This window comes from Papio anubis, chromosome X (genome assembly GCF_008728515.1).
Source record: "Papio anubis isolate 15944 chromosome X, Panubis1.0, whole genome shotgun sequence".
Classification (NCBI taxonomy): domain Eukaryota; kingdom Metazoa; phylum Chordata; class Mammalia; order Primates; family Cercopithecidae; genus Papio; species Papio anubis.
The window spans coordinates 45,906,530-45,929,007 of NC_044996.1; the positions used below are offsets into that span (position 1 = coordinate 45,906,530).

General features: G+C 42.5%; 1 protein-coding gene across 2 annotated transcripts in view; it reads right to left on the bottom strand.

Annotated features, from left to right (window-relative positions):
- Positions 1-22,478, bottom strand: part of FRMPD3 (FERM and PDZ domain containing 3) — a 79,292-nt gene that overhangs the window by 5,515 nt on the left and 51,299 nt on the right. For both annotated transcript variants that reach the window (XM_021932503.2, XM_031660758.1), the window contains one exon: positions 1,650-2,471. In XM_021932503.2, the coding sequence (XP_021788195.2) occupies positions 1,650-2,471 (822 nt within the window). The remainder of the gene's footprint in view (positions 1-1,649; positions 2,472-22,478) is intronic.

Sequence of the window (22,478 nt, forward strand, 5' to 3'; positions counted from 1 at the left end):
GAAACAAAAGAGGTGGAGCGAGGATCTGGGCAGTTTGATGGCAAATTACCATGCAAATCACATGCAAAACAGCATGCTAATCACAACTATTTTTAGATTCAACAGCTAGGAAATTTTTGTTAATTGTCCTAAAGAGGGGCTGGCAAAGAGAGGTCTCTCTCTATCCCTCCTCATCTGGCCAGGCCTGCCTACAGTCATTGCAGCTGAGGCCATTTAGCTGAGCTTGTCCTCTCTCCAGCAGCCACATGGGACTTGAGCCTGGGAGCAGCTAGCACTCTCTCCAGACTCTAAGCAAAGAGAAATGCCAGCCCTGGGGGCCAAATACATGGGGGCTGCCCAATGTCAAGCGTATCCTCACATACGGAAAAGGCAGGCTTTCTCTGACCCCAATACCTTCACCCTCCCTTTCTACACTTTTCCCTGCCTCACATGCTTTCTTGTGGTCCCTATTCCTCCCTATTCCTTTTCTGTTGCTGTGTCATTTACCTCTTCTCTCTCTCTCTCTCTCTCTCTCTTTTTTTTAAAGAGTCTTACTCTGTTGCCCAGGCTGGAGTGCAATGGTGCAATCTCAGCTCACTACAACCTCCGCCTCTCAGGTTCAAGCGATTCTCCTGCCTCAGCCTCCTGAGTAGCTGAGACTACAGGTGTGCACCAGCCTACCCAGTTAATTTTTGTATTTTTAGTAGAGACAGGGTTTCACCATGTTGGCCAGGCTGATCTTGAACTCCCGACCTCAAGTGATCTGCCCACCTCGGCCTCCAAAAGTGCTGGGATTACAGACGTGAGCCACCACGCCCGGCTCTCTTCTCTTTTTTTAAGGTGTATGTGTATGGAGGGACATATGTGTGACTATGGGTACATGTGTGACGTGTGTTTGTCTACAAGATGGACATACGTGTGTCTATAACAGGGAACAGCATGCATGTTGTACAGTTCTCCTATGAACTAATACTTAGTAACAATAGCTACCACTTACTGAGGCCTTACTGTGTGCTAGGCAGTGCTTACATGCTTTGCATGAATGATCTCATTCAATCCTTATAACAACCCCATGTGATAGAACTACTTTTATAAAACCCATTTAAGGTTACAGAATGAGGGTCAGAGAGAGTAAGTGCCTTGCCAAAGGTTACACTGACAATGACTGAAGAAACCAGGATTTGGGTGCATCTGATTCGGAGCCCATGTTCTTAGGCAGGATAAAGACCTCAGCCATGAGCAGTGATGGCCTTTGGCTCCCCTGGTCCCAGGTCACTAGGTAGTGAGTTGGTCATTTTGCTTTTCTTTCAATCATGTGCATGCTGGATGTTCTGTTCTTCGCCTGTCTTCTACATCTCTCACAGTTTTTCTCTGATCCTCCATCCTGGCCTGCATCCATAGCTGTCATGACCTCAATCCCTGGGATCTATCTGTAAGGTATTTCCAAAGAGATGCAATGACGAGAGCCAGAACTCTAGCTAGAGCTGAGCAGCTGCTCCCTGCTGCAGCATCATTGCTCCTCTGACACTATCTAAACAACCTTTGGTCCATCCACTGCCCTGACATACCTCAGTGACTCTGACATCTATTTGGGAAGACACAATGTTACTCACTGGCCCTTCCTGGACAGGAGAAGTGGGAGGAAGGAGGGAGAAGGAATCGGTCATTACCTGCAGTCTGTGGGGGTGGTGGGTGTGGTCCATCCTCGGATGCAGCCAGGGCTTCCAGGGCCTGCAGAGTGGACACCAGGGCATCATCTAGCTCCTGGGCATGATCTCGAACTGTCCGGGTCTGCACACTGTCAATCAATGTCACTGGAATCTCATCGTACAGAAGCCCACGCAGGTGGCGTCCTTGTTCCTGGCTCTGGACAGCCCGGCGCTTGGGGTCATCCTCGTCAGAGCTGTTGTCTCGGAAACCAGGGGGTGGGGCAGCAATGGCTGGCAACAGGGAAGTTGTCTCATCTTCCTCCTCCTCCTCCTCCTCACTCCCAGGTGGTGGGAGGGACATCAAATCTACTATATTGTCACGAGACGAGCCAGGTTTCCCACCTTTGCGAGGGCCCAGCTGCTCCTGGAGCTTGGCTTTGCAAGAGTCACAGTAGAAATTCAGGGCGTCAGCCCCAAGGGAATTGTCCAAGGTGTAGGACCGGGCCCTGCTGGCACAAGGCTCATGGTCTAGGCTAGCTGCATCAAAGTCATCAGGGACTACCTCATAACCTTGGCCGGAACTTTTGGATGTGGGGTCAGACTTGGTTCGGGGCCTGGTCTCCTCAAAGAAGATTAGGTTCTCGTTGACATCTGTCCGACTTTCCTGCTCCTTTCTTTGTTCCCGCATATGGAGGTAGCAGAAGCTGACAAGCTCAGAGTCGGCAGGTGGGGGCGTGCAGCGGCTCGATTTCCTGGGGCTGGTGCCCACGCTGCCCACATAACTACTCTCCTTTTTCCCCAGGTGGCCCCCAGTGACAGGGCGGTGGGCGCTGTGCATGTAATCTAAACCCAGAAAGAGAATCAACAGATGAACCCTGGTGCCAAGGATTGTGACTGAGCTCCCTTGTCGTCTCTGGCCCATGTCTCTGCAGCACGACCGAGTGGCAGGTCCCAAGACAAAGCATTGCCTGGCTGCCAAAGATTAGGGGTGGGGAAGTTGATGAGCTATGTTACTGCTGACCCTGAAAGCAGAGTGAGTTGAGTCTAATAACCTGAGCTGCTAATAGCCCCATCACCTCTGAAATGGGAAAATGCATGGGGTATGGTAGGGGTGGGAGTGAACACCTTGGTTTAGAGCCTGGTATCTGGGCACAGCTGGACTCTTACATGGATACCCTCTGTTTGAAAGTCAGCTGTAGACATATGTCCCACTTGGAACTGTTCCTGCCCCTGCCCCCACCTCTTTTCAGAGCTTTTCCAACCACCAGTGCTCTGTTGTTCTTGTTATCTTGAATCTCTTCTAGCAGAAGGAAATAAATCTGACAAGTTACTAATGCTTTAGTCAGAACCCGTTAAACAGGCTACATATAATGCCCAAGAGTTTGCATTTCAGAGACGCCTGTTGATGGAGGGATCCTAAAAGAATAATGCTCTATATTAGAATTCCAGGGTCTGAATGTGTAAAGTATATGGGAGATATGCTGGGATGTGCATATGTGGGAGGAGGGTAAGGGAAGCATTCTTACAATTCTTCAAATTTTATTCTTTTCTGCATTCATACAGGGCCAGCCCTACCTATTACACATACATGTGGCAAATACTCTCGTCAATCGCTCTTAATGATGGTAGGTGTGTGCATCTGAGAATTATCTATCGCAAATGCTTTATCTATGAATACCTTCTCTCACTGTTTTTGGAGCTCTTCCCTATTTTATCTGTGAGAATACACTCGGACAGCAGACAGACAGATGACAAACAAGCACTAACTTAGGCTAAGGTCCTAATATATGTGATCCTACTTAATCTTCATAACAACCCAATGAGGTAGTTATTATCATTATCTACATTTTACAGCTAAAGAAACTGACTCGCCTAAGGTTACATAGACCAAGTGGTAGACTGGATTTGAGCCTAGGTCTGAAGGACTTCAAAACCCATGTTTTTAGTAATTGCCCTTATAGCTCATCATGGTGATCAAGATGCTGGAAAACAAGACTTCGAAATGCCACTCAAACTCCAGTTTGACAGAGTCAATATGCCAGTGCTGCCTTTCACTAGAGATTACATGTATGACAAAAGTACAGCACTGGCACCTAACAACAAAACCCCCAAATACAGGAAGAAAAAACTGACAGAATTGAAGGGAAAAATATACAATTCAACAACAGTAGTAGGAGACTTCAATACTCCATTTTCTTTCTTTTCTTTTCTTTCTTTCTTTTTTTGAGATGGAGCCTCACTCTGTTGCCCAGGCTAGAGTGCAGTGGTACGACCTCGGCTTACTGCAACTCCGCCTCCTGGGTTCAAGTGATTCTCCTATCTCAGTCTCCTGAGTAGCCGGGATTACAGGTGCCTGCCACCACGCCTGGCTAATTTTTTGTGTCTTTGGTAGAGACGGGGTTTCACCATGTTGGCCAGACTGGTCTCGAACTCCTGACCTCAAGTGATCCACCTGCCCTGGCCTCCCAAAATGCAGGGATTACAGGTATGACCCACCGCACCCGGCCAATACTCCACTTTCAATAATGGATGAAACAACTAAGCAGAATATCAGCAAGGACAGAGGACCTGAGCAATACTATAAATCAAACTAGATCTAACTGAAATCTACAGAACCATCTATCTAACAACAGCAGAATATGCATTCTTCTTGAGTGCATATGGAACACTGTTGTGAATAAACCATATGTTATGATATAAAATAAGCCTTACTAGATTTAAAAGGAATAAAATCATACAAAATATATTTTCTGAGCACAGCATAATTAAATTAGAAATCAATAACAGAAGGGAGTCTGGGAAATTCACAAGTAGAAATCAAACAAAACCCTTTTTTTTTTTTTTGGATACAGGGTCTTGCTCTGTCGCCTAGGCTGGAGTGTAGTGGTTCAATCTTGGCTCACTGCAACCTCCACCTCCCGGGATCAAGTGATCCTCCCGCCTCAGCCTCCCAAGTAGCTGGGATTACAGGCACCTGCCACCATGCCTGACTAATTTTTCTATTTTTGGTAGACATGGGGTTTCACCATGTTGGCCAGGCTGGTCTCAAAATCCTGGCCTCAAGTGATCTGCCTGCCTTGGCCTCCCAAAGTGCTGGGATTACAGGCATAAGCAACCACGCCCAGCCAAAACACTCTTAAATAACCAGGCGGTCAAGGAAAAAAAATCAGAAGAGAAATTAGCAAATACTTTGAGATGAATAAAAATGAAAATACAATATACCAAAATTTATGGGATCTAGCTAAAGTAGTTCTTTTTAAAAATTTTTTATTAATTTATTTTTTGAGATGGAGTTTCGCTCCTATTGCCCAGGCTAGAGTGCAATGGCACAATCTTGGCTTACTGCAACCTCCGCCTTCTGGGTTCATGTGATTCTCCTGCCTCAGCCTCCCAAGTAGCTGGGATTATAGGCATGTGCCACCATGTCCAGCTAATTTTGTATTTTTAGTAGAGATGGGGTTTCACCATGTTGGTCAGGCTGGTCTCGAAGTTGTGACCTCAAGTGATCTGCCTGCCTCAGCCTCTCAAAGTGCTGGGATTATAGGTGTGAGCCACCACGCCCGGCCTAAAAAGTTCTTAAAGGGGAAATCTGTAGCTGAAAGTGCCTACGTTAAAAAAGAGGAAAGATTTCATATGAATTACCATAAACTTCCACTTCTACCTTAAGAAACCAGAAAAACAAGAGCAAACTAAATAGAATGAATAAGACCTACTATTTGATAACACAATAGGGTGACTGCAGTCAAAAATAAACTAATTGTACTTTTAAAAATAACTGAAAGAGCCAGAGTAATCAGACAAGAGAAATAAATAAAGGACATCCAAATCGGTAAAGAGGAAGTCAAATTGTCACTGTTCACGGATGATATGATCATATACCTAGAAAACCCTGAAGACTCATCCAAAAAGCTCCTAGATCTGATAGATGAATTCATTAAAGCTTCAGGATACAAAATCAATGTACACAAATCAGTAGCACTGCTATATACCAACAGTGACCATGCTGAGAATCAAATCAAGAACTTAACCCTTCTTACAATAGCTGCAAAAAAATAAAACACTTAGGAATACACCTAGCCAAGGAGGAGAAAGACCTCTACAAGGAAAACTATAAAACACTGCTGAAAGAAGTCACAGATGACACAAACAAATGAAAACACAGTCTATGCTCATGGGTGGGTGCAATCAATATTGTGAAAATGACCATACTGCTAAAAGCGATCTGCAAATTCAATGCAATTCCCATCGAAATACCATCATCATTCTTCACAGAACTATGAAAAAATCCTAAAATTTACATGGAACCAAAAAAGAGCCCACATAGCCAAAGCAATCCTAAGCAAAAGAACAAATCTGGAGGCATCACGTTACCAGATTTCAAACTATACTACAAGGCATGGTACTGGTAAAAATAGGTACATAGGCCAATGGAACAGAATAAAGAACCCAAAAATAAACCCAAATACTTACAACCAACTGATCTTTGACAAAGCAAACAAAAACATAAAGTGGGGAAAGGACACCCCTTTCAAGAAATGGTGTTGGGATAATTGGCTAGCCCCATGTAGGAGAATGAAACTGGATCCTCATCTCTCACCTTATACAAAAATCAACTCAAGAGGGATTAAGGACTTAAATCTAAGACTTGAAACCATAAAAATTCTAGAACATTGGAAAAACCCTTCTAGACATTGGCTTACACAAGGATTTCATGACCAAGAACCAAAAAGCAAATGCAATAAAAATAAAGACAAATAGTTGGGACTTAATTAAACTAAAGAACTTTTGCACAGCAAAAGGTACAGTCAACAGAGTAAACAGACAACTCACAGAGTGGGAGAAAATCTTTGCAAACTGTGCATCCAACAAAGGACTAATATCCAGAATCTACAAGAAGCTCAAACAAATCAGCAAGAAAAAAACAAACAATCCCATCAAAAAGTTGGCTAAGGACATAAATAGACAATTCTCAAAAGAAGGTATACAAATGGCCAACGAGCATATGGAAAAATGTGCAACATCATTAATTATCAGGGAAATGCAAATCAAAATTACAGTGCAAAATCACCTTACTCCTACAAGAATGGCCATAATGGCCAGGCGTGGTGGCTCATGCCTGTAATCCCAGCACTTTGGAAGGCCAAGGTGGGCGGATCACAAGGTCAGGAGTTCGAGACCAGCCTGACCAACATGGTGAAACTCCATCTCTACTAAAATACAAAAATTAGCTGGGCATGGTGGTGCATGCCTGTAATCCCAGCTACTCAGGAGGCTGAGCCAGGAGAATGGCTTGAACTCAGGAGGCAGAGGTTGCAGTGAGCCGAGACTGTGCCACTGCACTCCAGCCTGGGCGACAGAGCAAGATTCTGTCAAAAAAAAAAAAAAAAAAAATGGCCACAATTAAAAAAAAATAGGTGTTGGTGTGGATGTGGTGAAAAGGAACACTTTTACACTGCTGGTGGGAATGTAAACTAGTACAACCACTATGGAAAACAGTATGGAGATTCCTTAAAAAACTGAAAGTAGATCTACCGTTTGATCCAAGAAGTCATTATATGAAAAAGACACTTGCACATGCATATTTGTAGCAGCACAATTCACAACTGCAAAAATATGGAACCAGCCCAAATGCCCATCAGTCAACGAGTAGATAAAGAAAAATGTGGTACAGTCGGGCACAGTGGCTCATGTCTGTAATCCCAGCACTTTTGGAGGTGAGATTGCACCACTTCACTCCAGCCTGGGTGACACAGCGAGATTCCATCTAAAAAAATTAATAAATGAATATAAAAATTTTTTTAAAATGTGGTTATAAGATTGGACACATTCAGGGTTGTATGGCTGTAGACTAAAATGTGGTAAATATATATAATGAAATACTACTCAGCCATGAAAAAGAATGAAATAATGGCATTTGCAGCCACCTGGGTGGAGTTGGAGACCATTATTCTAAGTGAGGTAACTCAGGAAAGGAAAACCAAACATTGTATGTTCTCACTTACAAGTGGGAGCTAAGCTATGAGGATGCAAAGGCATAAAAATGATAGGGTGGACCTTGGGGACTTGGAGGGAAGGGTGGGAGGGGGTGAGGGATAAAATATTACACACTGGGTACAGGGTATACTGCTCGGGTGATGGGTACACCAAAATCTAAGAAATCACCACTGAAGAACTTATCCATGTAACCAAACACCACCTGTTCCCTAAAAAATATTGAAATAAAAATTAAATAAAATAACTAAAAGAGTATAATTGGATTGTTTGTAACACAAAGAAAGGATAAATGCTTGAGAGGATGGATACCCCATTCCCCATGATGTGATTGTTTCACATTGCATGCCTGTCTCAAAACATCTCATGTACCCCATAAATATATACAACTACTATGTACACATAAAAATTAAAAACAAAGCAAAAATAAAGGCAAAAAAAAAGAAGAGCAAACAACCCAAAGCAAGTGGAAGGAAATACATAGAGGATAGAAAAAAATAGAGAAAATCAATGAAACTAAAAGTTGGTGCTTTGAACAGATTAATACAATTGACAAACGTTTAGCTGGAAAGATCAAACAAAAAAAGAGAATACTCAAATTACCAAAATCAGGAATGAAAGAAAGAATATCACTACTGACCATACAGATATGGAATTGATTATAAGGGAATATGAATAAGGGTATATCAACTGGATAACCTAAATGGTATGGACACATTCTTAGAAATATACAACTTAGGCTGGGTGCAGTGGCTCACGCCTGTAAATCGCAGCACTTTGGGAGGCCGAGGTAGGTGGATTGAACTTCTGATCACTTGAGATCAGAAGTTCAAGATCAGAAGTTCAAGATCAGCCCAACCAACATGGTGAAACCTTGTCTCTATTAAATACAAAAAATTAGCTGGGCGTGGTGGGCACATACTTGTAATCCCAGCTACTTGGGAGGCTGAAGCAGGAGAATACTTTGAACCTGGGAGGTGGAGGTTGCAGTGAGCCAAGATTGCACCACCGCACTCCAGCCTGGGCAGGGCAACAAGAGCAAAACACCATAAAAAAAAGAAAGAAAGAAAGAAAGGAAGGAAGGAAGGAAGGAAGGAAGGAAGGAAGGAAGGAAGGAAGGAAGAAAGAAACAATTTGCCAAAACTGATTCAAGAAGATAGAAAATCTGAATAGACAGTAACAGGAAAAGAAATGGAGTTAGGAATTAAAACTCCTCCCTTACCCCCTAAAAAAGTCCAGGCCCAGGTGACTTCACTAGTGGATTCTACCAAATGCTGAAAGAAGCACTAATACCAACCTTTCACAAACCTTCCAAAAATCAAAAGAGGAGAGAACACTTCTTAACTCAGTGTTTAAGGCCAGTACTACCTTCATACCAAAACCACACAAAGATGTCACAGAAAACTACAGACCAATGTCTTTCATGAATACAGACACAAAATCCCTCAACAAAATACCAGCAAACTGAATTCAGCAACATCTAAAAAGAATTATACACCACGACCCAGCGGTGTATAAATACTAACAAACTGAATCCAGCAACATATAAAAAGAATTATACAGCATGACCAAGTGGGATTTATTGCAGTAATGCAAGGTTGCTTTAACATCCAAAAATCAATGTAATACACCATGTTAATAGACTAGAGGACAAAAACTACATGATCATCTCAATAGATGCACAAAAACATAAATAAAAACATAAATCTAACACCCTTTCATGATAAAACACTCAATAAACTAGGAATAAAAGGGAACTTCCTCAATATGATAAAGGTTATCTATAAAAAACTCACAGCTAATGTCATACTTGATTCGAATGAAAGGATAAAAGCTTAGATCAGGAAGAAGACCAGAATGTCTGCTCTCACCTTTCCTTTCCTTCCTTCCTTCCTTCCTTCCTTCCTTCCTTCCTTCCTTCCTTCCCTCCCTCCCTCCCTCCCTCCCTCCCTCCCTCCCTCCCTTCCTTCCTTCCTTCCTTCTTCTTTCTCTCTCTCTCTCTCTCTCTCTTTCTATTTTCTCTCTCTCTCTCTCTCTCTCTCTCTCTCTCTCTCTCTCTCCCTTCTCTCTCTCTCTCTTTCTGTCTTTCTAAGTCTGGGGTCTGTCCAGATATTCTCACCACTTCTATCCAACACTGTACTGACTGAAAGTTCTAGCTGGGACAATTATGAATTAAGATGAAATATAAGACATTCAGATTGGAAAGGAAAAAGTAAAACTATCTCTTGCAGGATACAAGCTCAATGTACAGAAAATCAATTTTTTTTTTTTTTGAGATGGAGTCTTGCTGTGTTGCCAGGCTGAAGTGCAGTGGCGTGATCTCGGCTCACTGCAACTTCCCCCTCCTGGGTTCAAGAGAGTCCCCTGCCTCAGCCTCCTGAGTAGCTGGGACTACAGGCATGCACCACCACACCCAGCTAATTTTTTGTATTTTTAGTAGAGACAGGGTTTCACCATATTGGCCAGGCAAGTCTTGAACTCCTGACCTCAAGTGATCCGCCTGCCTTGGCCTCCCAAAGTGCTGGAATTACAGGCGTGAGCCACCGTGCCCAGCTAGCAATGAACAACCTGAAAATAAAATCAGGAAGCCCTTCTATTTACAATAACATAAAAAAGAACAAATAGTTATGAATATACTTATTTTTTATTATTTAAACCTTATTTTACTTAATAATTTGTCTTTTTAAAATTTGACTTTGTCTTTTATTATTTAACTAGTTATAAATTTAAAAAGGAGGACAGGGCGGGGTCAAGATGGCTGACTAGAAACAGCGGCGATCAAGTTTCCCATAGAAAAGAACCATAATAAGCATATGAATCCTTTACTGGCAACCAACATATCCAGGTTCTCTCATCAGAACTGACTAGGAGGTTGGCATGATCCATGGAGAGGAAGGAAGAACAATGTGGTGAGGTGGCTTACCTGAGAGCCACACAAGGCAAGGGAGCCCCCATCCCCCAGCCGAGGGAGGTGCCTTGTTGAGCGACATCTCCAGGAGCAGGAGTGAACCGGATGAATAGTGCCTGACGTGAACCCCTAGCAAATAGCAGCAGCCCTACAGAAGAGGGACCTGACCATTGAAAGAAAAACAAACAGAAAGCAACAACAGCATCATCAATAACAAAAGCTCCCACAAAAACCCCATCCAAGGGTCTTTGAGGTTTCAAAGATTGAAACTACACAAACTCATGAAAAGAAGAAAAAATCAATGAAAAAAATGCTGAAAACTCAAAAGGCCAGGGTGCCTCTTCTCCAAATAATCGCAACGTCTCTCCAGCAAAGGCACAGAACTGGATGGAGGATGATAAGAACGAATTGACAGAAGTAGGCTTCGGAAGATAGGTAGTACAAAACTATGCTGAGCTAAAGAAGGATGTTCTAACCCAATGCAAAGACGCTAAGAACCTTGATAAAAGGTTAGAGGAGCTGCTAACTAGAATCAGTTTAAAGAGGGACATAAATGACCTGAGGGAGCTGAAAAGCACAGCACAAGAACTTCATGAAGCATACACAAGTATCAATAGCTGAATCAACCAAGCGGAAGAGAGGGTATTAGAGTTTGAAGACCACCTTGCTGAAATAAGGTATGGAGACAAGACTGGAGAAAAAAGAATGAAAAGGAATGAACAAAGCCTCCAAGAAATATGGGACTCTGTAAAAAGACCAAACCTACGATTGGAGTACTGGAAGGAGACAGGGAGAATGGAAACAAGCTGAAAAACACACTTTCGGATATTATCCAGGAGAACTTCCCCAACATAGCAAGACAGACCAACATGTAAATTCAGGAAATACAGAGAACACCACTGAGATACTCCACGAGAAGATCAACTTCAAGGCTGGGTGCAGTGGCTCATGCCTGTAATCCCAGGACTTTAGGAGGCTGAGGCAGGCAGATCACCTATGGTCAGGAGTTTGAGACCTACTGAACCAACACGGAGAAACTCCGTCTCTACTAAAAATACAAAATTAGCCTGGTGTAGTGGTGCATGCTTGTAATCTCAGCTACTCAGGAGGCTGAGGCAGGAGAAACGCTTGAACCTGGGAGGCGGAGGTTGTGGTGAGCTGACATTGCACCATTGCACTCCAGCCTGGGCAACAAGAGCGAAACTCCATCTCAAAAAGAGAAAAAAAAAAAAAAAAAAGAAGAAGAAGAAGATCAACCACAAGACACATAACCATCAGATTCACCGATTCTCCAAAGTCAAAATGAAGGAAAAAATATTAAGGGCAGCCAGAAAGGCAGGCCAGGTCACTTACAAAGGAAAGCCAATCAGACTAACAGCAGACCTCTTAGCAGAAACTCTAAAAGCCAGAAGAGACTGGGGGCCAGCCTGGGCGAGGTGGCTCATGCCTTTAATCCCAGCACTTTGGGAGGCCAAGTGGGTGGATCACTTGAGGCCAGGGGTTCAAGACCAGCCTGGCCAACACGGTGAAACCCTCTCTCTACTAAAAATACAAAAACTAGCCGAGTGTGGTGGCATGTGCCTGTACTCCCAACTACTCTGGAGGTTGTGGCAGGAGAATCGCTTGAACCCTGGAGGCAGAGGTAGCAGTGAGCCAAGACTGAGCCACTGCACTTCAGCCTGGGCGATGGAATGAGACCATGTCTAAAAAAAATATTGAGGGCCAATATTCAACATTTTTAAAGAAAGGAATTTTCAGCCCAGAATTTCATAACCAGACAAACTAAGCTTCATAAGTGAAGGTGAAATAAAATACTTTCCAGACAAGCAAACGCTGAGGGATTTTGTCACCAACAGGCCTGCCTTACAAGAGCTCCTGAAAGAAGCACTAAATATGGAAAGGAAAAACCGGTACCAGCCACTGTAGAAACATACCAAAATATAAAGACCAATGACATTATGAAGAAACTGCATCACCTAGTGTCCAACATAACCAGATAGCATCATGATGACATTAAAATTAAAAGAGCTAAAGAGGCAAGAGCAAACTAATCCAAAGGCTAGAAGAAGACAAGAAATAACTAAGATCAGAGCAGAATTGAAGGATATAGAAACACGAAAAACACTCCAAAAAAAAAAAAAAATCAATGAATCCAGGATGTGGTTGTTTGAAAAAATTAACAAAATAGACCGCTAGCGAGACTAATAAAGAAGAAAACAGAGAAGAATCAAAAGGACACAATAACAAATGACACAGTGGATATCACAACTGACCCCACAGAAATACAGACTACCATCGGAGAATACTATAAACACCTCTCTGCAAATAAATTAGAAAATCTAGAAGAAATAGATAAATTCCTGGACACATACACCCTCCCAAGACTAAACCAGGAAGAAGTTGAATCCCTGAATAGACCAATAACAAGTTATGAAATTGAGGCAGTAATTAATAGCCTACCAACCAAAAAAAAAAAAAAAAGCCCAGGACCACATGGATTCACAGCCAAATTCTACCAGAGGTACAAAGAGGAGCTGGTACCATTCCTTCTGAAACTATTCCAAAAAATTGAAAAGGAAGGACTCCTCCCTAACTCATTTTATGAAACCAGCATCATCCTGATACTCAACTCAGGAAGAGACACAACAAAAAAACAAAACTTCAGGCCAATATCCCAGATGAACTTCAATGAAAAAATCCTCAATAAAATACTGGCAAACCAAATCCAGCAGCACATCGAAAAAGTAATCCACCACAATCAAGTTGGCTTCATCTCTGGGATGCAAGGCTGGTTCAACACATGCAAATCAATAAATGTAATCCATCACATAAACAGAACCAAAGAAAAAAAAAAAACACATGATTATCTTAACTGATGCAGAAAAGGCCTTCGATAAAATTCAACATCCCTTCATGTTAAAAAATCTCAACAAACTAGTTATTGATGGAACATATCTGAAAATAATAAGAGCTATTTATGACAAACTCACAGCCCATATCATATTGAATGGGCAAAAGGTGGAAGCATTCCCTTTGAAAACCAGTACAAGACAAGGATGCTCTCTCTCACCACTCCTATTCAACATAGTATTGGAAGTTCTCGCCAGGGCAATCAGGCAAGAGAAAGAAATAAAGGTATTCAAATAGGAAGAGAGGAAGTCAAATTGTCCCTGTTTGCAGATGACATAATTTTATATTTAGAAAACCCCATCATCTCAGCCCCAAAACTCCTTAAACTGATAAACAACTTCAGCAAAGTCTCAGGATACAAAATCAATGTGCAAAAATCACAAGCATTACTTTACACCAACAATAGACAAGCAGAGAGCCAAATCGTGAATGAACTCCCATTCACAATCACTACTAAGAGAATAAAATACCTAGGAATATAGCTAACAAGGAATGTGAAGGGCCCTGTCAAGGAGAACTACAAACCACTGCTCAAGGGAATAAGAGAGGATACAAGCAAATGCAAAAACATTCCATCCTCATGGACAGGAAGAATCAATATTGTGAAAATGGCCATACTGCTCAAACTAATTTATAGATTCAATGCTATTCCCATCAAACTACCATTGACGTTCTTCACCGAATTAGAAAAAGCTACTTTAAATTTCATATGGAATCATCAAAGACCCTGTATAACCAAGACAATCCTAAGCAAAAAGAACAAAGCTGGAGGCATCATGCTACCTGACCTCAAACTATACTACAAGTAACCAAAACAGCACGGTACTGGTACCAAAACAGACATATAGACCAGTGGAACAGAACAGAGACTTCAGAAATAACACCACACATCTACAACCATCTTATCTTCATTGAACCTGATAAAAACAAGCAATGGGGAAAGGATCTCCTATCAATACATGGTGCTGGGAAAACTGGCTAGCCATATGCAGAAAACTGAAACTGGACCCTTTCCTTACACCTTATACAAAAATTAACTCAAGATGGATTAAATACTTAAATGTAAAACCCCAAATTATAAAAACTGTAGAAGAAAACCTAGGCAATACCATTCAGGACACAGGCATGGGCAAAGACTTCATGACAAAAATGCCAAAAGCAATTATGACAAAAGCCACAATCGACAAATGGGATGTAATTAAATAAAGAGCCTCTGCACAGCAAAAGAAACTATCATCAGAGTGAAAAGGCAACCTACAGAATGAGAGAAAATTTTTGCAATCTATCCATCTGATAAAGGTCTAATATCCAGAATTTACAAGGAACTTAAAGAAATTTACAAGAAAAAAAAAACAATCCCATAAAAAAGTGGGCAAAAAATATGAACAAACACTTCTCAAAATAAGACATTTACGCAGCCAACAAATGAAAAAAATGCTCAACAATCAAAAAAACAAAAAACAAAAAACAAAAAACAGGGCCAGCCACGGTGGCTCATATCTGTAATCCCAGCACTTTGGGAGGCCAAAGCAGGTGGATCACCTGAGGTCGGGAGTTCGAGACCAGCCTGGCCAACATGGTGAAACCCCATCTCTACTAAAAATACAAAACTTAGCCAGGCATGGTGGCAGGCGCCTGTAGTTCCAGCTACTCGGGAGGCTGAGGCAGGAGAATTGCTTGAACTCAGGAGGTGGAGGTTGCAGTGAGCCGAGATCATACCACTGTGCTCCAGCCTGGGCAGCAGAGTGAGACTCTGTCTCAAAAAAAAAAAAAAAAAAGAAAAGAAAGAAAAGAAAAAGAATGCTCAGCATCATTGATCATTAGAAAAATGCAAATCAAAGCCACAATAAGATACCATCTCATGCCAGTCAGAATGGCGATTATCAAAAAGTCAGGAAACAATAGATGCTAGTGAGGCTGTGGAGAAATAGGAACATTTTTACACTGTTGGTGGAAATGTAAATTAGTTCAAACATTGTGGAAGGCAGTACGGTGATTCCTCAAGGATCTAGAACCAGAAATACTATTTGACTCAGCAATCCCGTTACTGGGCATATACCCAAAGGAATATAAATCATTCTACTATACAGTCACATGCACACGTATGTTTATTGCAGCACTATTTACAATAGCAAAGTCATAGAACCAACCCAAATGCCCATCAATGATAAACTGGATAATGAAAATGTGGTACATATACACCATGGAATACTATGCATCCATAAAAAGAAATGAGATCATGTCCTTTGCAGGGACATGGACGAAGCTGGAAGCCATCATCTTTAGCAAACTAACAGAGGAACAGAAAACCAAACATCACATGTTCTTACTCATAAACGGGAGTTGAACAATGAGAACATAGGACACAGGGAGGGTAACAACACACACCAGGGCCTGTTGGGGGTGGGGGATGAGGGGAGGGAACTTAGAGGACGGGTGAATAGGAGCAGCAAACCACCATAGCACATGTATACCTATGTAGCAAACCTGCACGTTCTGCACATGTATCCCAGAACTTAAAGTAAAAAGAAAAAAAAGAAAAAGAAAAAAAAAAAGAGAAAAATAAAAAAAAAGAGGTGTAAAATTTGTACACTGAAAACTATACAACATTGATGAAGGAAATTAAAAGAGATTTAAATAATTGGAATATATTCTCTGCTCATGGATTGGAAGACTCAATCAATATTGTCATAATGATAGTACTTTCCAAATTGATCTATAGATTCAACATAGTCTCTACTAAAATCCCAGCTGACTTTATCAAAATTGACAGCTAATTCATGAATTAATATAGAGTCACAAGAGACCCAGAATAACCAAAACAGTCTTGAAAAAGAAGTACAAAGTAGGATGACTCACACTTTCTGATTTTGAAATTCACTACAAAGCCATAGTAATCAAGACCGTAAAGTGGTGGCGTAAGGATAGATGTATAGATCAAGGCAGTAGAATTGAGAGTTCGCAAATAACCCCTCACATTTATGGTGAAATAGTTCAATTTAAAAATGGACAGATGATTTGATTAGATATTTCACCAAAGAAGATATACAAGTGGCCAATAAGCCCATGAAAAGATGTTCAACATCATTAGCCATCAGGAAACTATAAATCATAAGCATAATGAGCTACCACTTCACACACAATATGACAGACATATTAATAAATAAAAAGATGGCCAGATGCGGTGGCTCATGCCTATAATCCCAGCACTTTGGGAGATCAAGGCGGGTGGGTCACTTGAGGTCAGCAGTTCAAAGCCAGCCTGGCCAACATGGCAAAACTCCATCTCTACTAAAAATACAAAAAATTAGCCAGCTGTGGTGGCACATGCCTGTAGTCCCAGCTACTCAGAAGGCTGAGGAAGGAGAATTGCTTGAACCCAGGAGGCAGAGGTCACAGTGAGCTGAGATGGTACACATTCACTCCATTCTGGGTGATGGAGTGAGATTCTGTCTCCAAAAAAAACAAAAAAAAAAAGATGGACAATAACAAGTGTTGACGAATATATGGTTAAAATTTAACCCTCCAATATTGCTGATGGGAGTGTAAAACGGTATAGTCACTTTAAAAAACAATTGGGCAGTTCCTCTAAAAGTTAAACATGGAGTTACCATTTGACCAGTAATTCCACTCCTAGGTATATACTGGAGAGAAAGGAAAACATATGTCCCCATAAAAACGGTCCCCATATAAACATGAATGTTTATAACAATATTATTCATAATAGTCAAAAGGTGGGAAAAAAACAAATGTCTATCAACTGATGAATGGATAAAGAAATGTAGTATATCCATACAATAGAATGTAATTCATCAATAAAGAGGAATGAAGTACTGGTGCATGCTGAACATGAATGACCCACGAAAACATGCTAGGTAGAAAAAGCAAGTGGCAAAAGACCATATATTTTATTATTCCATTTACACAAAATGTCCAGCATAGGCAAACCTATAGACGGCAAGTAGACCAATGGTTGCTTAGGGCTAGGTGGTGATTAGGAGGGAAATAGGGAGCGACCCCTAATAGGTACAGATTTTGTTTTGGGAGGGGCAAAAAATGTTCTAAAATTAGATTGTGATAATGGCTGTATAACCCTGTGAATATATTAAGTATATTAAAAAAAATTGTATTGTGCGCTTCAAATGGGTGAATTTTATGGCTTTAAAATTATATCTAAACAAAGCTGTTAATTTTTTTAAAGCACAGCTCTGGGCACATGATGAACTCTCAATCTTTAAAAAAAAAAGAGCAAAAGGCTGGGGGTGGTGGCTCACGCCTCTAATCCCAGCACTTTGGGAGGCCGAGGCGGTGGATCACCTGAGGTCAGGAGTTTGAGACCAGCCTGGTCAACATGGTGAAACCCCGTCTCTACTAAAAATATCAAAAAATTAGCTGGGTGTGGTGGCGGCCGCCTGTAATCCCAGCTATTCAGGAGGCTGAGGCAGGAGAATAGCTTGAACCCAGGAGGCGGAGGTTGCAAGGAGCCAAGATCATGCCACTGCACTCCAGCCTGGGCAACAAGAGCAAGACTCTGTCTCAACAAACAAACAAACAGACAAACGAACAAACAAAGCAAAAAAGGGTGCTCTGTATTGTGAAGGGACTTTATGTGGTTTATCGCACACAATCCTGTCAAATTCCTCATGAAGCAGGTAATAGTATTATCCTCATTTTACATATGAGGAAACTGAGACGAAGTTTCTGGCATTTAGTTATGATCACATAGCTAAGATACGGCAAAACAGGGACTGGAACCCAAGTCTCTGTGACTTCAGATCTCAAGCTCTTGCAATTTTCCATAGACCATGTTGCTGCTTTAAACATAGAATCAATGAGTGGGGTTGGTTCAGGCCTTATTGGGCTTTACTGTATCTCAGGAACTCTGGGTCAGTTGGGGGAATATTATGTAATTACCCTTCATCCAGGCCTCTGAGACTTAGGGAATAAGTGCTCCAGAGGAGCAATCAGCCAGGAGTATGAACTATAAGTTCATGATGTCTCTCTACATCAAGACTTTGTCCACAGGTCCTGGGGATATACCAGGTGCTAACTACCTATGAGACAGCTGAGCAATCAGGATAGCCAGCCTGGCAATAAGCTGCCATCAAAGGTGGCTCCAAGTGGCATGCCCAATAAGCGGATAGTGACCCCTCTCAAGCAGAGGCTGGATTCTAAGGGTGGCAGATAGTGACCCCTCTCAAACAGAGGCTGGATTCTAAGGGTGGCTTCCCTCCCTGCAAGATGGAAACATCTGTAAGCATAGACTGTCAAGGCCAGGTAATGCCCTGTCCACCACTTGGTACTATGACTTCCAGATCAGAAGACAAAATGCGCCTGGAGAATCCCAAATCTCCTCCTGGCAGAAGATTAGAAGTGCCAGTAATGCCAGGTGCAGCTGGCTGATGGTTCAGGACAGTATGCCTCCCAGACTGCAAATATGGTATAAATTGCTCATCAGCTTTCCCCAAGGGGATTGCCCTAGTCTATCCCTCTGTACTCAGTCACTCAGAAGACTCACTAGAAAAAAAATGCTCGCAAAGAACAGGACAGTGATTCAACTGGAGTTGTGTTTGAAAATATATGCAGCTTGGAATACTATGCAGCCATAAAAAAGGATGAGTTCATGTCCTTTGTAGGGACATGGATGCAGCTGGAAACCATCAGTCTCAGCCAACTATCACAAGAACAGAAAACCAAACACCACATGTTCTCACTCATAGGTGGGAATTGAACAATGAGAACACTTGGGTACAGGAAGGGGAGCATCACACACTGGGGCCTGTCATGGGATGGGGGGAGGGGGGGGGGAAAGCATTAGGAGATATACCTAAAGTAAAATACCGAGTTAATGGGTACAGCAAACCAAAAATGGAACATGTACCAAAATGTAACAAACCTGCACATTGTGCACATGTACCCTAGAACTTAAAGTATAATAAAAAAAGAAAATATATGCAGATATATATATGTATATATAAAAACATACGGTCTGTGTGACATTGACTCACCTAGCATTCTAGTACTTGGCCCTGCTCTATTCTATAGTCCAATAATCACTGGTCATAATGACGACCTAGAGGCCTTGCAAGAACCTCATGCTCTTTCTGAATCATCCAAAAAAAGTCTACTATGTTCAGTCTTACTTTAGTACTCTGTACATGTTGCTGGGTTTTAACTACATGAAAATTGGTAAGGCACTCGAGGGATATATAGTAACCATTAACCAAAATGTTCAATTCACCCGACCAAACTGTTTTCTAACCATGGTAGAAAATGTAGAGTGAGTTCCTCCAACTGAGGCCCTAACAGGGGCCCTCAAAGCCTTTTTCTCCTGGATTCCCCCAGGATACAGAGAGCTCAGGGCTGCAGAAAGATGGTAGCTGCCTTTGGATTGCCCACCACCTCATTAGAGATAGAAAACTGGCATTTTTCTAGACCTTTCTCTAAGCTCAGAGCCTTTCTGGGCCCTCAAACCCAGGCACTGCTCTGTTGTATCTGTTGAATCTCTCATATATAAAAGCAAAGGTACTTAAGTTATTGACCTTATCCTTTTAATCATCTGTCAGTATTTCCCCTCTACTAGATTGCAAGCTATGTGAGGGCAAGGACCATAAGGACCATGTCTGTTATTCATGGCTGCATCTTCTGCACCTGGCACATGATGAGTGCTTGATTTGTTAAGTGAATAAGTATAGTACCTTTGGTGAGGCTACTGATAAAGCCCAAGAGGGAGTCCCTTCCCTACCATGTCCCCATTCTCCTTTTTTTCTGAGACTTGAAGGAAGATGATGTTTTCACTTTCCCAGTTGCTGGTCTAACTTCATCCTTTAGGCCCAATAGGCTGGGCCCTGAGTTGGACTTGGCTGACAGCCAGCAGCTGATGTGGGACAAGAATAGAGCTGGCCAGACCTCTTCCTCCCTTTCCTGAAAAACCGGGACCTAAGTGGGCTGTGGCTTTGGACCCTGGGGGAAAAGTCCAGATAAGGTTGGGAGGACACCTATTCCCTATTGGCCTTTGTTAAGGAACAACAGTTGGCACTGGGGCTTCTGTTCTGGGATGAAAGTAGGGCCTGGTGTAGGAAACTGATTTCAATTTTGGACCTTGGTCCTAAAAGTCTACAATATCAGGAACTGATAATCCTTCACTGTAACCTGAGCTGAGGTCTCCTCAGTTGTGCCCTTCCCTTCTTAGAGGTAGTAAGACAAAATGTGCACACCAAGTCCTAGAACTTTGCTGGGGCAGTGGCAGCTCAGCGAACTCAAGTAGAGCCGTGAGGATCACTCCGCCCCACTCCACCCACCAAGAGCACCTAACAGTTCAAAAAACTAAGAAACGGGGTCCAAGATTTAAACCATGTACCTAGTGATATGATGCCTAGTTCAAGTTCTCATGTTTCTGGCCAGAAGAGATGGGGAAGGAAGAGCAGAACTTTTTGTAGGTCTCTGCCCCTGAGCTGATTATTTCTACCCAAAAGGGAGAAGTACCGCAAAAACAGACACATCACAGTGCTCCATCTGGCTCCTGCATGGACACAGAGGCCCTGTGCTGGAGGCAACCTGAGCCCCCATCATTCTGCAGGCCCAAGGCGGTTCTCAGAAGTCAGGAAAGTGGTTGGGGGTGGGGTGTTTTAAAGCCATGCCTAGCCCATAGAGAATGTAAGAAAACAGATTTGCCTTTGGAAAAGCAACATGGAATGTTGGAATGTGTTCAGTGAGGCTGCGGGAACATACGAAGCACATATCCCTCTACTTGGTGCCACTATCCCCACAGCAAGAGGAATACTTGGGGTCAGCATTGGCTAGGGTACTGATGGGATGACAAAAAACTGTTAGGTAGGGTGGGACTACAGAGCCATCTCCAGTGCCTTCTGAAAGTGCATTCCTTCCGAATAATCTTCACTGTCACATTTGGTCTTTGGCTGGGTTCCAGGTTCTTCACTTTATCTTCCCTTTTCCTTTTCTCCCTCTCTAGCCTACTCAGTAGGAGGTATAGTTTACTTGGATGTGATTAGAGAGAGGAAGACCAGAAGTGACAGTGATAATGCTAATGCTGGCTTTCCATCATTCGGCCATCTGTAGGTTTGCTAGTGTGGCCGCCTCTTCAGTGTTGTTCACCTGGAGACTTGCAGCAACTCAGCCCCCTGGTTTCTTACTATCCTAAGTCAGCTCCTTTGCTTTTCTATGTGGAATCTCCTTCATATGTCTTAGGGCCACCTATCCTTTCCCAAATCTGTGTTTGATGGATTGCCATTTAGTTCCTGTGGACAAGGTCATGAGGCATGTCATGATGATTGTGATGAAGAGACAAGAGGTGAGAAGATGTGTATGGGTGAGGGGTGTCCACAGCCTTCTAGGTCTGGGCCATCCATCAGGAGTGTGTTTCTGCTCTCAAACACCTCGATGGAGATCTGATCTGACTACTGCTTGTTTGTTTGTTGGTTTTTGAGGGGGAGTTTTGCTCTGTCGCCCAGGCTGAAGTACAATGGCGGGATCTCGGCTCACTGCAACCTCTGCCTCCTGGGTTCAAGCGATTCTCCTGTCTCAGCCTCCCGAGTAGCTGGGATTACAGAGACCCACCACCACACCTGGCTTTTTTTCTTTTTCTTTTTCTTTTTTTTTTTTTTGAGACAGTCTCACTCTGTCACCCAGATTGGAGTGCAGTGGCATGATCTCGGCTCACTACAACCTCTGCCTCCTGGATTCAAGCGATTCTCCTGCCTCAGCCTCCCAAACAGCTGGGACTATAGGTCCACACCACCATACCCAGCTAATTTTTGTATTTTTAGTAGAGACGGGGTTTCACCATGTTGGCCAGATTGGTCTCAAACTCCTGACCTCAGGTGATTCGCCCACCTCCGCCTCCCAAAGTGCTGGGATTACTGGTGTGAGCCACCATGCCTAGCCTATTTTTTTTTTTTTTTTTAGTAGAGACAGGGTTTCACCTTGTTAGCCAAGCTGGTCTCAAACTCCTGACCTCAAGTGATCTGCCTGTCTTGGCTTCCCAAAGTGTGATCTGACTACTCAGAAAACCACAGCCTTGA